Source organism: Molossus molossus, unplaced genomic scaffold (assembly GCF_014108415.1).
Source record: "Molossus molossus isolate mMolMol1 unplaced genomic scaffold, mMolMol1.p scaffold_m16_p_8, whole genome shotgun sequence".
NCBI lineage: Eukaryota > Metazoa > Chordata > Mammalia > Chiroptera > Molossidae > Molossus > Molossus molossus.
The window spans coordinates 99,870,098-99,886,020 of record NW_023425402.1 but is presented as its reverse complement, the minus strand read 5'-3'; the positions used below and the strand labels follow the sequence as shown (position 1 = coordinate 99,886,020).

At 42.8% G+C, this 15,923-nt stretch overlaps 1 protein-coding gene across 3 annotated transcripts in view; it reads right to left on the bottom strand.

The window, feature by feature from the left end:
• Positions 1 to 15,923, bottom strand: part of MTHFD1L (methylenetetrahydrofolate dehydrogenase (NADP+ dependent) 1 like) — a 191,257-nt gene that overhangs the window by 69,946 nt on the left and 105,388 nt on the right. For all 3 annotated transcript variants that reach the window (XM_036248192.1, XM_036248194.1, XM_036248193.1), the window contains 4 exons: positions 9,124 to 9,263; positions 2,860 to 2,901; positions 2,062 to 2,162; positions 1,356 to 1,533 (listed from right to left, as the gene is read on the bottom strand). In XM_036248192.1, the coding sequence (XP_036104085.1) occupies positions 1,356 to 1,533; positions 2,062 to 2,162; positions 2,860 to 2,901; positions 9,124 to 9,263 (461 nt within the window). The remainder of the gene's footprint in view (positions 1 to 1,355; positions 1,534 to 2,061; positions 2,163 to 2,859; positions 2,902 to 9,123; positions 9,264 to 15,923) is intronic.

The following is a 15,923-nucleotide window of genomic DNA, read 5'->3' as shown; positions in this document are numbered from 1 at the left end:
GGCACGTACCTTGGTTGCAGTATGTCCCCGGCCCTGGTCGGTCGTGTGGGTGGCAGCCACTCGATGTGTTCCTTTCACATCGATGTTTCTCTCTCTCTCTGTTCCTCTCTCTCCCTCCCACTCTACCTGAACAAAAAAATGGGAAAATGTCCTCGGGTGAGGATAAAAAAAATAAATAAATAAAAATATACTAGATGATCCAGCAACTCCCCTTCTGGGTATATATCCAAAAGAATTGAAAGCAGAGTCTTGAAGAAGTGTTTTTATACACATGTTCATAGCAGCATAACATAATCTACAATAGCCGAGTGGTAGAAGCAACAGATGAATGGATAAACAAAAAGTGGTATATGCGTACAATATACTCATTCTTTTTCAGTTTTAAAAAGGAAGGAAATGCTGCACATGCAATCACATGGATGAATCTTGACATTATGTTAAGTGTCTGCTATAGACTGAGTATTTATATCCCCCGAAATTCAGATGTTGAAGTTTAATCCCCAAGGCAATGGTATTAGGAGGTGGAGCCCACAGAGCTCCCTCCCCTCTTCCACCACGTGAGGGCGCAGTGAGGAGCCTCACCAGACACTGCACTGCCAGAGCCTCGATCCTGGACTTCTCCAGCCTGCAGAACTGCGGGACCTCAGTTTCTGTTGTTTGTTTAAGTCTATGGTTCAGCCCAAAGGAACTGAGACACTGAACAAGCCAGTCACAAAGACAAATACTGCATAGTTTCACTTACATGAGATACTTAGAGTATCAAACTCACAGAGATGGAAAGTAAAATGGTGGTTGCCAGGGGCGGGGCAGAGGGGAGAAATGGGGAACTATTGTTTAACACACATATACTCACTACCATTGAACTGTACACCTAAAATGGTAAAGATGGCACACTTTATGTTATGTGTATTTTACTATGATTAAAAATTTTTTTAAAATATACTAGACATAGCTCAAGAGAACCACAATGAGGGAAAAGAGCTATAGCAGAAATGGAGAAAGGAAATATGGCCCATGATTTGACAAGCCTTATAAAGATGCTCTGAAGTCTTGTTCCTATGCAAATCCTGCAAGAGTTAGCTGTCGAACCCTGCTCTCCAGAGCCCCTCCTCAGTGCCGCCTGCTGGTTGGAAGCCAAGTACCTTCAAGAGCACAGGTTCTGGGGCAAGGAGCTCGGGCTGGCCCTCGGCAATGTGGCCCCGTCAGGTGGCTTACCCTCTTTTACCTTCACTTCCTTCTCTGCTGCGGATTGTGGTGAGGACCAAATGGACAAGCCACGCAAAGCTCTCAGCTCTGGCTGGGTGCCAGTTAATGCGCAAGAAACCGTTAGCCATCATCACTGCTGTGGGTCTTACCTGCACATCATACAGGAACTGAAAACGACTCCTTTTACTTGCAGCTTCTCTCACAGCCCAGGCCAGGTCCACTGACCCCTTTCCACCGCTCGACCAGTGATAGCAGGGGACCGCATCGAAGGCGCCAGCCCGCTTCGCGAGCTCACACACTAAGTCAATCTCAGCCCGGGTGTCGGTCCTAGTGATGAAAATGTTTGTGGTTTTGCATCTGCATTCATTTAGCGATGTTTTTAAAGAAAGACTAACCATTTATACAGAACTTTGTTCCCTAACACTGAATATATTTTAAACATCAAAAGTGGTTACATCGTGTTTAAATAAATCAGACTTAAAGAAAAGCATGGGGAAAAAAATCCCTTGCAACATGACTCAAATATTTCAAGTTGTTAAGGGTTTTATTGAGAAAATTCCATAACACATCCCTTTGATCATCCACAGTCTTTCAGAGAGAAATGCTGGGTGGAATTAAAAAAAAAAAAGGGCCCAAAAATGTAAGTCACTATATAGATTTCATTTCCCTAGTAACATCTGAGAACACTTCTGCTGAAATGAAACCAATCAAACCCAACCAAACAAACAGAAAGAGCAGAGTATTTCTGTATACTTTCAGATGAAGCAGAGAAAGACCAAATATCCCAAGACACAAATCTAGTTTACAGGGTGGCCCAGCGCTACGACCACATTTAAAGGAGGGGGCCTGACTTACTTGAAGACATTCAGAGCCACGACAACGGGAACCCCAAAGAGTTGAGCGATCTGAATTTGCTTCTGGAGGTTACAGCAGCCGTCTGCCACCAGCTGGATGTTCTGCAAGAAAACCACACCCTCAGGCATCGCCTCCCACCACACCTGCGGAACTCAACTGGCAGGGCCACCGTGGAAGGCTTGGCTTCCATATTTGCTCACTTTATCGCCCTAGAAGCTAGTTAAGAGCTATTCATTGATCCGTTTTTCCTCCATGAGAGATGCTTAAAGAAGGAGGTGGCTCCTTTTCAAAATAACTTCTAAAATTATTCTTAGTCCAGTGGTATATTTGGGTCTTGAGTCAGGCAGCTTTTTCTGCAGCTGACCAATGGCCAGGACATAAGCAACATGTCCACGCTCTGCAGGTTGGTGGACAAGAAGGCAGGAGGCCCCAAGAGGGTGAGGAGAGCTGTCTAGCTAGTCCCTGCTCGAACCCCTGGCGCCACCTGTAGGAGAGGAGAGGTACTGTTGCCAGTAAACCAAAATCTATAAGCTTTATATTTGTTTCGGTGCCGGAGACCTTGAGCTGGGTTAGGGAGCAGTACATAAACACCATGTCTATCATTTCTTAAGATTAAAGAGTTAACCAGAGTAGATTGTATCCCTGCCCCCCACTATTTCCTCTTGGATTATTACAAAAGCACTTTTCTAAGAGGCCATGGGTACAGGACTCATCCACTTATTGCATTCAACTGCAAGCCAGTGGTTAACTGGATTTGAATGATCCTCCACTTCAACCCTTTAAAGTAGTTATTCTTACCTCCTCTGTGTATTCTCTGCTAAGAGGGGCACCAGCAGTTACCTGAGATAAGAGACAAAATGAAGAATATCTCATTAAAATGCTTAATCTAGCCCTGACTGTTGTGGCTCAGTTGGCTGGGCATTGTCCCATGCATGGAGAGGTTGCTGGTTTGATTCCTGGTCAGGGCACATGCCTGGGTTGCAGGCTGGATCCCCAGTAAGGGGTGTGCAGAAGGCAGCTGACAGATGTTTCTTTCTCTCCCCTTTCTCTCTTTCTAAAATCAATAAAAACATATTTTTTAAAATGCTTACTTTAATTGATCAAGAGCTGAAAGAATAACAAATCATAGCCACTTTTAGGGAAGGTACCTTTAAGAGTACACTTTGTACTTTTAAACCAGTAACTGGTGGCCCTGGCTGAACTTAAAGTCTTATGAGAAGCTTTTAAAAAACACTGATTCCTGGGCCCCACCCAGACAAATTAAAGCAGGATTTCTTAGAGTAGGACCCAGGATCAGTAATATTTAAAAATTCCCCCAGGCAATTCTAATTTAGCCAATATCGAGAACTTTCATACTGTTGCCCATTATCCACCATAAGAGGGAATTTATAATATGATCAATACCTGAATTACAGAGTGCACCATCTTTCTAAATAAATTCTAAATCATTTTAAAGCAATACCAAGAAAGTAGAGTGAGAGAAGGCAACTGTCTTGCCTTTGGTTACAGAGCAAATGAGAGCAGAAGAGGGACTGGAATGCAGTAGGTTCTGAAACCCAAGTTAGTACTTTTCCACAATCCCCGCATGGTTTTCGTTGATGGCCTGCTACTGGTTTTGGTGAAACACTAGAAAACATTTGATTTACTGAGGACACGATGACTTAACTCAGTGGTAGAGGTCTTGAGAATATTAGAAACCCTTTGGAAAGAAGTTACCTCTGTGACAGATTGTTTTTGGATAGTGTGGGAAAACAAAGTATTTTCAGATGGGTTTCCCCACAGTAGCGTCGATGGAAACACTGAGTGAAGCTTTCAGTTGGAACCACGACAAGGTTGGACTGAGAGAGGACAGCAAGCGCCCTGCACGCGTGCAACGTTCCGGGGAACCGAATACTGAGCAAACGCGGGGCTGGGGGGCGGTACGCAACACCTGCAGGGGCGTCAGCTGACTCAACAGCTGGTTCTTAAAAAGACTAACGAAGCCGACAACACTCTGGTAAACTTTTTAAAAAAAGGAATGAAAAAAATGTAACTACCAATGCTACAGACAGAATTAATAGAAAGCTATGACAACTTTATGTTAATACATTAAAAAATATAGATAAATTCATGGAGGTGTAACTTTTATTAAAGCTCATTTAAGAAGAAAGAGAAAATCTAGACAGTTCCATGTTCATTAACAAAATTAAATTTGCAGTTAAAAATCTACCCCTCACCAATAAATAACAGACCCAGACAGTGTTACAGGTGAATTCTTCTCATCTTTGAATAAAGAGATTATGTTACAAAATCCCTTATAAAGTATATATAAAAAAAGGAATCCTTCCCAATTTATTTTAAGTGGCTAACATCTCACTCATAAATATCAATGTAAAGATTCTATTTAAAACATTAGGAAACCAATAACTAAAATTCAATCATTCATAAAAAAGATATGTGTCCAAGTTAGATTTATTCAAGAGGATGTAAAGTTCATTTAATATTTGAAACTTAAATAGTATAATTTTCAGCATTGATTAAAGAGAAAAAATGTATTTCAGATGAAAAAAATTCTTCACCATCTATTTAGTAAAAAAAAAAAAAAAAGTGGCAAACTAGGAATAAAAAACAATGTCTTTAACCTGATAAAGAATGTATACTAGACCTGGCCAGTATGGCTCAGCGGTTAGAGCGTCGGCCTGTGGTCTTGAGAGACCCGGGTTCGGTTCCCGCTTGGGGCGTGTGCCTCGGTTGCAGTTTGTCCCCGGCCCTGGTTGGTCGTGCGGGTGGCAGCCACTTGATGTGTACCTTTCCCATCAATGTTTCTCTCGCTCTCTCTTCCTCTCTCTCCCTTCTATCTGAGCAAAAAAATGGAAAAATGTCCTCGAGTGAGGATAAAAAAAAGAATGTATACTGAAAACCTACAGAAAACACCATACTTAGTGATGAACTATTAGAAGCATTTTCTTTCTGATCAAGAATGGGAAGAGGATGCCCACTATTACTACTCTTTTGCAATTCTGCATTTCATCTAGGAAGAACTGTTTAGTGACAAGAAAAAAAATACAAAGATTGGAAAGAAAGAAACAGAATTGTCATTATTTGCAGATATGATTGTCCATATAGGACTCTCCGAAGTATCTAGTGCTAAAGCAGTGCAATTAATAAGAGACTTTTTTGAGCCATGGGGATGTAATGTATAGCATGGTGACTATGATTAATAATACTCTGTTGCATACTTGAAATTTGTTGAGAGACTAAATCTTAAAAAACCCTTATCATAAAACGAGAAAGAAAAAAACTTTTGTAACTACATTTGGTGACAGATGTTAACTATACTTACTGTGGTGATGATCACTTTGCAATATATACAGATATCAACTCATTATGGCATACACCTGAAACTAGTATAATGTTACATGTCACCTACACGTCACAATAAAAAAAAGGAATTTAGAGAGGTCACTGTATATAAAAACAATTATGTAAGAATCCAGAAGTAACCTGTCACAGTATTTAAAACTATAGTGCGCAAGAACAAATCTGCAAACGAATGGAGAAGTCCTTTGTGCAACAAACTGTAAATCTTTATTAAAATATATTTTAAAAGACTTAAATCAATGAAGTGGTACCCCATGTCCTTAGATGGAAAGCTGGCAAGTCTCCCTAAACTGATCTATTGATTTAATGCACCCTGGAACGCCATTTCAGTAAAAATCGTAACAGCTTCTTCAAGGAATTTTCTGAACTAGTTCTAAAATGCATATGGGAGGAAGAGGGCCAATCACAGGCCAGGCATGCACGGGAGAGAAGGACCTGGGGATCTTGGCCCACGGGCTCCCAGTGCAGCCCCCACACAACTACCTCTAACTGGACCAGGAAAAGACCTACATTTACGGAGAACTGATTTATGACAATAGGCTGGAAGATCAGAAAGGAGGAACGATTCCAGTAAATAGTACCAGGCCAAATGGTTATTAATACAGAAAATATGTAATTAGATCTAGTCATTGTACCACACACCGCAAATCAGCAATATTAGATGTGATGGTTAATTTTGTGTCAACTTGGAGCACGGGATGCCCAGATACTTGGTCAAACGTTATTTTAGGTGTTCTGTGAGGGTGCTTTTAATTTAATTTATTAATTTTTAAAAAATACTCCCCTGAGAATATTTTTCCCATTTATCTTCAGATACAGTGGGAGGGAGAGAGGGAGGGGGTAGAGAGGGACAGAGAGAGAGAGAAAGAAACATCACTGTGAGAGAGACACATTGACTGGTTGCCTCCTGCATGACCTGCAACCAAAGTTCATGCCCTTGACTGGAATTGAACCCTAGACTCTTTGGTCCTTGGGCTGATGCTCTAACCGCTGAGCCAAACCGACAGGGCTTGTGAGGGTGTTTTTATTTTTTATTTATTAAAAAAAATTTTTTTTTTCCTTTATGGATTTTAGAGACAGAGGAAGTGAGAGGGACAGAGAGACAGAAACATCGATGAGAACATTGGCTGGCCGCCTCCTGCATGCCCCCCACTGGGGATTGGGCCCACAACCTGGGCATGTGCCCTGACTGGAATTAAACTGGTGACCTCTTGGTGCACGGGTTGATGCTCACCACTGAGCCACACCAGCTGGACTATGAGGGTGTTTTCAAATTGGTGGACTCTGAGGAAAGCAGACTGCCCCCTACAATGTGAGTGTGCTGTATCCAATCAGTTGATATGTCTGATTAAAACACAGAGACTTTGCAAGAAAAAATTCTGCAGCAGAATTCCTTCAGTCTGGAACTGGGACTAAAATATTGGTTCTCATGTGTTCCAGCCTGTTGGCCCATTCTGCAGATTTTGGATTTGTCAGCCTCCATAAATGCAGCCAATTCCTTATAATAAATCTCTTTTTATATAAATACACATCCTACTGGTTCTGAAGAGCCCTCCTTACTACAATGGCTTTAGAGAACTAACTGTGAAATGAAACTGTAACAGAATGTTAGTTCTTATGTTGCACCAAGAACACTCAGCACTTTGGAAGACAGGATACGAACTTCAAGTGATTGTGGCTAAAATGGGCAAGTTCAAAGGTCACAGGATTTTCCACTGCAGAAGCTATGGAAAACAACCAAGCTGAATAAACATCAGAGACAGTCATGGTTATTTACGTACTGATATCAAAAGGAAGTAGCAATATAATGGGTCAAAAACATTACCATGGAGCTGATTCAAGAAAGAAGGAATGGCACTGAGATGAACATGAACTACAGGATTAAGATCTATTTATTGTTCAATTACTGAAAACATTTCCTGGATACAGACTATGCCAGGCACTAGGGATACACAAATTAATAAGATAGTCCTTCGTCTCTAAGAATTCAAAGTTGAGTAGGGAGACACACACAGACATTCATAAAACAAGACGCAGAAGGCGCCGCTGAAGCTCAGGAGAGGGTGCTAAGCTGCGCCCGGCGCCCTCCCTTTCTAGCATCCTCCATCTTTCTCTGTGACTTGAGCCCTGTTATCATCATCCCTGGCATGAAACCATGTCTTTAAGTGAAGGGGAAGATTAAGGTGAGCAGCAAATGCAACCATTGTAAAACAATGAGCATGTGCATTAAGATGAATGGAAAAGAATTATAAATCATGTAGAGAATTTTTATAGGACAGAGTGAGAGTGTGGGAAAGCATTGGACTAGAAGCCAAGAGACCTTGATGTTACATGTGATTAGTCCCTAAATAGATGTGTGATACTAAGCAGGCCACTGAATCCTTCTGTGCCTCAGTAATTTTATCTGTGCAAAGACTGAAACAGGCTAGATAATCTCCAAACCCTTTCCAGTATTAAAGCCCTTTGATTTTATAATTTTCAGGGTGCAAAATAGGGAGAATTTCAAATGTGTCTTATATTGGTAGAAATAGTTTTTTTTGAAAATGGAAGTTGGTATATAAAGTCTAAAGACAAGGAGTAACTGTAGCTACCAGTGATGTTTTGAGCAAAATCAGGATTCTTTTGGATTTACAATCTTATGTTTTTTGTCAACCTTCCACTGGAAATAATGATGAAACTTTAGGCCAAAATGAGGTGTTCAGGAGTGGACTTGGGATGAGCAAATGTATACCCTTCACTGACATGCAGCTCTGCACGGTGGGCAGAGGAGGTTTGCATCCAAGTCCCAGGCTCCCGATCTGGCTCTCTGCTGGCCCATGACACCGCCCACATTCCCTAACCCACCAAACCTCCACTTTCTCATCTGTAAACTGGTAGAAAATAATGTCGGCCTTTTCTAGGCCAAAGAAACAATGCATAGCATGTGCCTTGCTATGTAATAATCAGTACACCTACGAAATCAGATTTGGCAGTTTATCTAACAGATCAACAGTATAAATGATAAAACTACTCCATTATTTAAAAAATGATTAATCAGTGTAACATTTCATGTTCTCTCTTTGAAAATACCTAAAAACGAAGAAAGAAAAACATTACACCTTGTCTGTGGAAATGAAAAAAGTTACCTTTCTGATGTGTGTAAATTTTGTGTATAGTAAGAGAGATTAATATCAAAAGTCTTTAAAAATGTGAAAACAGAATTTCTGTTTCCCAAGCGAAGCGCTCTTAGAAATCATCCAGTGCTATAAGAGAGTTATAAAGTGAAATCACAATAAACAGAAACAGAAGGAACATAGTTCTGGGTAGAATCAGTGAACCAAAAAAAAAAAAAACGGTCTGTGCAAACATCGAACAGCCTCGCCCACAGGAGGGCCTGGTCCGTCCGTCCGTGCTCCACGCAGGAGCCAGAGCCTCTGTCCTCCCATTACTGTGAGGTCACAAAATGTTGACATGAGCTTCAGATATGAATCTTAGGACTGAAAAAGTAGTTACATTATGCTCCTTCCCAAAATTCTGCTTAGCACTAACTTTGCGGGTGTTACTATTTCCTTACTGAACTCTAAGGGACTTACCATGGTGATTTAAGAAAAAGGAGACATTCTAGAAATGTGGAGTTACTAGCAGGTGTGAATGTTTCCCGCGCTAAGTTCTGCTCTGTGTTCACGTCAGGATGGGTCCCCGGGAAGGGAGTACGGGACTTACACTGGGCCCGCCTCCGTGCATCTTCAGAGCCCGCACTGTTGCCACCAGCACGACTGCGTTGGGCACCAAACCCGAAGCGCGACACTTGATGTTGAAGAATTTCTCCATGCCAATATCAGCACCAAAGCCAGCTTCAGTTACTGTGGAGAATCAAGTGGGAAACTTGCTATTATCTTCTAAAAACAATAGCCCAGGGGTTGGCAACCATTGGTGCGCTTTAAATTCACAGGACGGCTGAAATCCCCTCGCCCCCGTTGCTGCACAGCCCGTGTCCCGTTCATATGCGAAGGTAAACTGATGTTCTCACAGCTTGAGAAAACATTCGACTTCCATCTGTTCCCTAAAAAGTCGGCTCTCTGCTTCACACCGCCACGCCTTTACAATTCTTTGCCAACCCTGAGCAAAGCTTTTCTTAACACAGATGGGATTTTCACAGAGAAAAATTGTTTTTGATTTTTAGAGAGAGAAGAAGGGACAGGGAGAGAGAGAAAAACACAGATTTGAGAACCACCGATGCACACCCCACGCCCCTTGGGAATCGAGCCCACAACCGGGGCATGTGCCCTGACCAGGAATCGAATGAGCAGCTTTTTGGGGCACGGGACGATGCCCAACTGAGCCACACTGGCAAAGGTGGAATTTTCAACTTTTTAATTAGGTTCCAAATTATATCAAAGAACAACACTAATGTAATTACCACAGAAGATCCTCACTCTTTATATCGTCCATAGAATCAATCATAATTCAGTACCACCCAGTCATTCTGGTGATTGACAAAATTCAAGTTAATTGAATGGCTCAGGGACGTTGATCATCAGGCTTGAGGTAGGATAACCACAGAGGACACTACAGGGGTTCAGAACGGGTCTCCCCAGAATGCGCTACCTGGGCACGTGGCTTATTTTAAGTTGAAGACAATGAGGCCCCACAGGCTCGGGAAGAGGGCTCTCTACCTCCCTCTCACGACCGAGAAGAATCCACGTAACAAACCTGGTCCAGGAAGAGCATCAGCACTAGAGAGACAGGCAAAGACCTTGAGCTGGGCATGGCAGGGGGACGCCCCAGGGCTGGAGACCAGGTCCTCTCTGTCCCATCGTCTCTGCATGGCCCAGCAAACACTTGTTTTCCCATCCCACGGGAACTCTTCCCCTTAGAAGTCCCAGACAGCTATTCCTCTTTAATTCAGAATGACATAGAAGCCCAGTTACCTGATTGCCTGTGAGCCCCATATTCCTCTGGCTCCTCCATATGTACAATTAAACCTCCTCTTCTCTCCTTAATCTGCTATAGTTTGTAAATCAGCCAGAAGAATTTGGAAGGGTAGAGGAGAAAATTTTCCTTTCTGACAACACTCATCTTTAGCCGTCCCCTCCCCTGCCCTCAAAATGCTAGAACTGTTACTGTGGCAAGCATGGAGGGGCAGAGAGAATGTCTGATGTCGCCTTCCAAGACGCTACTACTGTCACAGTGTCAGCAGGTGAGTCCTCATACCCAGAGAAAGCTCCAGGGGGTTCATTAGGAATGCAGAACCCAGGCCCTTCTCCAGACGCACTGAATCAGAACCAAATGACCAGGTGAGTTGATGCCCATAAAAATTCGAGAAGCACACTATACTATCAGTGTAACAGAACTAAATATTCACGAAATATACTCTATACACCGGCAGTACCACCAAGGCCATAATTTATGGCAGTGAAAGAATTTACTAAGATAAAATCAAAACATTTAAAATGTGAAAGAATAAAGATGTCTGCCTCCAGCATTCACTGAATACACATGTTTTAACAAAAATTAAGTAAATCACCCTGGACGGTTTGGCTCAGCGGTTGAAGCATTGGCCCGCGGACCAGAAAGGCCCGGGTTCGGTTCCTGCTAAGGGCGTGAACCTCGGTTGCAGTTTGTCCCCAGCCCTGGTTGGGGTCGTGTGGGTGGTGGCCAGTCAATGTCTCTCTCTCACATCTATGTTTCTCTCTCTCTTCCTCCCGCCCTATCTGAGGATAAATGCAAAAATATCCTCGGGTGAGGATAAAAAAAAAAAAATTAAGTAAATGAAAATGATTAACATATTACAAAATTTCAAACTCTAAATATACCAATCAGTTGATCTAATTCTCTATGGCTTCCTTTTAGTACTTCATATGCCCATATACCTTTTATACAGTAGGCATGATTTTGTAATTCTGCTCCTTTCCTTTAAAATTATCACAGTTTTCTTGCTGTATTACAAACTTTCAAAATTTATGACTATAAGTGGCAGGTTATAATTTTGTTATGCTGATGTACCAAGATTTACAAATTGTTCCCGTTATTGGACGTTTGGGTTGTTTCCAATATAAATAATGCTGTAAAAGATCTGTGCATATGAGCTTTAACCTCTTTCAAATTATGTTCTTGGAATAGATTCCCAAGGGTAAGAGTACTGGGCCAGAGTACGTAAAAAATTTTATGACTCTTGATATGCTTTTGACAAACTGAAAAATATTCCTTTAAAAATATTCAGTTTGGAATGAATATAGCTACAAGTCACTTTTTCCTTTATTATATTTTCTTTAAACAGACGATATAGCAGAACGATTTAGAAAAGTAGAAGGAGATCCTTTTATACATAGTATCTGGGACAATTCCACGGATTTTGTGTGTGGTGGTCAAAAGCAGAGATGGTTGACAGCAGCGACCCCTGCTAGTGAAGCCTCTGGTCAAACCAGTTAACTTCAGCATGGTGGTGGCAGAATGGACCCCAGAAGAGGGATTTTCAGTTGACTTCGTCAAAGGTCATTATAGAGCGGGCTTCCATTAGGGGAAAAGACAGACGGCAAGGCCATCAGTACTGGATTACTGGTGACTATCCCGCTGGTTAGTATCAAAGACAGATCACGGACACAGACAGAATTCAGAATCCCTCCCAGCTGAGCAATTCTGCTGAGCTAGTTAACCTATTTGAGTCTCAATGTGCTCATGTGACTTGTAGAGAGGGTCAAGTGGATAAGAACGACTCCTTTTGGTGCATGGTGGGAGCTCACAGATATGGTTAGCATCATTATTACCAAAAGAACAGATCTGTCACTTCCTAGAAATCATATTCAATTCCTAAGCATTTGTCGAATTCCTGCTATGTCCAGGCATTTCCCTGTCCCTTCTTTAACACACTGTCCAAGCTTCGGCCGAGACGTTCCATTTCCTGGAATCTGCCCTCATCTTCCCAGGCAGGCAGCTGCTCTCTCCCGGCTCACATCTACCTCTGCATGCAGCGCCCTAACTAGTCGAAGATGCCTCTCCCACTTGGAGAGAAGGGACCCTGGCTTACTCATCTTTGTATCTCCAGTACCCAAATCTGTACCTGGCACATCTAAATAAGATAATGAACAAAGATATGAAGACTATCAGAGTGGGACTCGGAGCCAATAGTGATGTAAAGTAAAGGCTATCACTTATTGGAGATAGGTAGAAAGACACATACACAGAATCAAACAGAATTAGAAGTGTTCTTATACCTCTCTATCAGACTTGTTTTTCCCTCGTAAAATACAAGTTTTAATCAGAGGTATAAATGTCATAACTGCTAAAGATACGCCGTCTTAAATGTTTAGATAGATTTAAATTCGTATTTTAAGAGACAAATTGGGTGGAAAAGTAACAACGAGAACTTCAGTTAGGGAAAAAAACAGGATGCAGCAATAAAGTCCAGGAACCGTGGCTTCCAAATGCAAAGGAAATATGGAGGCAAATAATGTGAACAGAACAGGGGTAAGTGCCAAATTCTTATACTTTGAAAACAGTTCTGCAATTATGTAATCAACATGCTATGTGCTTTCAAATAATCAAAGACAGAGAACATGGAAAAGGTAGGCTGACGTGCTATCAGTAATTACAAAAGTAAGGGGCACTTAATAAAGTGTCACCAACAAGCGTTGACTTGGAAACAGACACTGGAGTGCGTGGTCCTGTGTCTTCGCACCACAGGGCGTCCTGATGTGAGAGGGAACCAGCCACGCTTACTGGCAGGTTCAGTTTCCCAGGCACCTCCTAGGAACTGTCAACACGCAGAACCTGCAAGTTCCGCTTCCTGGCGACCTGAAACCAGCACGTACTCCCTTACTGTATTCGCTGCTCTTAATGCGCTTTAAAACGGATACAGGCTGAAGAATGATTTAATGTTGATTTTAATTACGGACCTGTTCTTGAGTCATGAAGCAAGTACACTTAGTCATAGTAAGTGACTTTGCATTCCTGAAAAGCGTGTAATATAGACTTCGGAAAGCCGCAAATTTAGAAAGGCTTGCAAGAAAATGTTTGCCCATGCCACAAAAATTATTTGTCTTGGCAATCCTTTTTATGCAAGGGGGGGGGGGGGTGTTCCGCTAGTCAACTTAAAACATGAATGAAAACAGGAAACACCGACTAATTTACTGTGTAAGTGCAGAAGCTACTAGATAATAATTTTGCAGCATGGCTTGATTCAAACTTTAAAACCCATAATCTGCTCAGAAAGGAAGTGTCAGGGGGTCTGGGTTGGGAGGGACTGACTGTGGACAAACACGGTTAGTAACTGCACAGGAAACAGAGCTCTGGGCTCAGCTGGAGAGTGCAAGGCAATACTGGACAACCAGGCGGCTGGCTTTCCATGCTGATCCACCAGGGCACCCTGAACCATATCGTACAAATGGAACAGAAACAACAACACACAACAACCACACACTACTGGGGGGCACATGTGATATCAATGAAACTCTTCAAGGGGGCACAGAGATGATTTTCATACCTTGAGTTATTTGATCATGTCCCCAACTTGCAGTACACATAGAAGAAACTTTCAATGCCAATCAGGACTCTTAAGTTAATGATCTGCGAAATTTTTTTTTGTTAATCTTCACGCAAGGATATTTTTTCTATTGATTTTTTGAAAGAAAGTGGAAGGAAAGGAGAGAGGGAGGGAGGGAGGGAGAGAGAAAAAACATCGATGCGAGAGAGACACATTGATTAGTTGCCTCCCACACGGTCCCCAAACGAACCAAGGATGGAACCTATAACCCAGGTACATGCCCTTGACTGGGAATCGAACCAGGGCTTAAAAAAGCCTGAGGTCATATAGGCAGGCCCTATAAATGACAAATTCATAAAGTTCTAGAGCCATGAGAAAACTGACCTCCAGGCTCCTATGTGCTGGGCAAGTTACCTTCTTGGGACAGGAGCCCACCATGTGGTCCCTGGTCCCAGGTCCTGCAGCTCTACTTTCTGGGATACACACTCTCTGCCTCTCCACATGCTACTCAAAGCATTGCTGATGAAACATATGTATCCCAGGATTTAGGGAAAAGCTAATTTCTTCTATTCACCAATTTACTGAACTTCTATTATTTTGCTTGGCACTCAAGCAATCACCTGTGTGCTCATGTCTTCATCTGGTGAGGAAACAGTACATTTTACATGACAAAGATGGGAAAGATTGATTAATTACCTAATGAAAAGGAACATCTTTCTGACCTTTCCTTTTTCATTTTTTCTTGCTTTAATTCCTCTTGGTATTTTAAAATGTGTACTTATTTACCATGATGCTGGTAAGTTTGAATTCTGTTTCACATTTACTTCTGAATGGTCTTATGTTTCAGTACATTTACTGAACCCTTTTCTGTGGAATCACAAAACCCTTTTCATTGGTTCTCAACTGGGGACAATTCTGCCCCACAGGGACATTTGATATTGTCGGGAGGCACTTTTGGTTGCTGTAACTGGCATTTAGTAGGTAGAGGCCAGGGGTGCTGCTAAACATCATATAGTGCACAGGAAGCCCCCCTAATTAAAGATAACACAAAACTACAAAACACCAGAATTAGCTACCAAAAATGCCAACAGAGACTGAGACTCTGCTGTAGTTCGATCATGACCAAGGAACCTCGAACTTCCTAGATACTCTTTCTGAGAATGTTACAAATGCCTAAGATGCAAGAATGAAAACCTGCACGAGATGATTATGTCAGTGATGACCTCACACACCACGAAGTCCCGGTGCACGAATACCCACGGCATAAATTCCGCCCAGCAGTCCTGGTGCCGCGTCAACAGTGCGTTCGCGACGGCAGGGCAGTTCCCGGCGATGACACCTACTGCCCCTGGTGAGTTGCACTAACTCCAGAAGGAAGCAGGGGGTGGGCAGGAAAAGACCAGTGCGGGACAGCGCAGGTGGCAGCAGTGGCCAGTCTTACTGCTAAGAGCGGTTCCAGTTAGAGACTGAGCACAAGCAGAGGCACAGAACATCCACTGACAGCCTGTGGGCCAGGCATGCGCTAGACAGCCCCCCAGGCACTCTCCCGCCTGTGGGGTGTCTCGATCCTCTGCTGACAGCCCATGAAGCGAAGGGCCAGAACACTTCAATAAGGTCACCCTACTGTAAGGTGACAGAGCCTGACTGCAAGGGAGGCCATCGGAGTGCAGGCCCTGCCCGCGTCCCTGCCCACACCACCCTTCCAGTGCTCCCAGCACATCACCCAATTGTGCGGCATTTCTCAAGCCCGACTGCTTGGTAAGTTGTGCTGCCAGTGAAAACCTTCACACCTTGTACTTCAGTGTTCTGATACACAAGCAGTACTCAGTTCTTGCCCTGAACGCTGACAGGTGTGCCCAGACTTGTTTTCTAACCGATCCGGCCCTGCTGTGATAACAAGTGGAAATCTGGAGTCTTTTCCGTAAGCCATGCCATTCTTTCTTACTTTTTCTGACTGAGTCCAGACACCTGTTTTCTGTCTCGGAGCAATTCCTTTAGGGACGACGCATCGTGCTTCTCAGTTCCCGGACCCCAGGCCAAT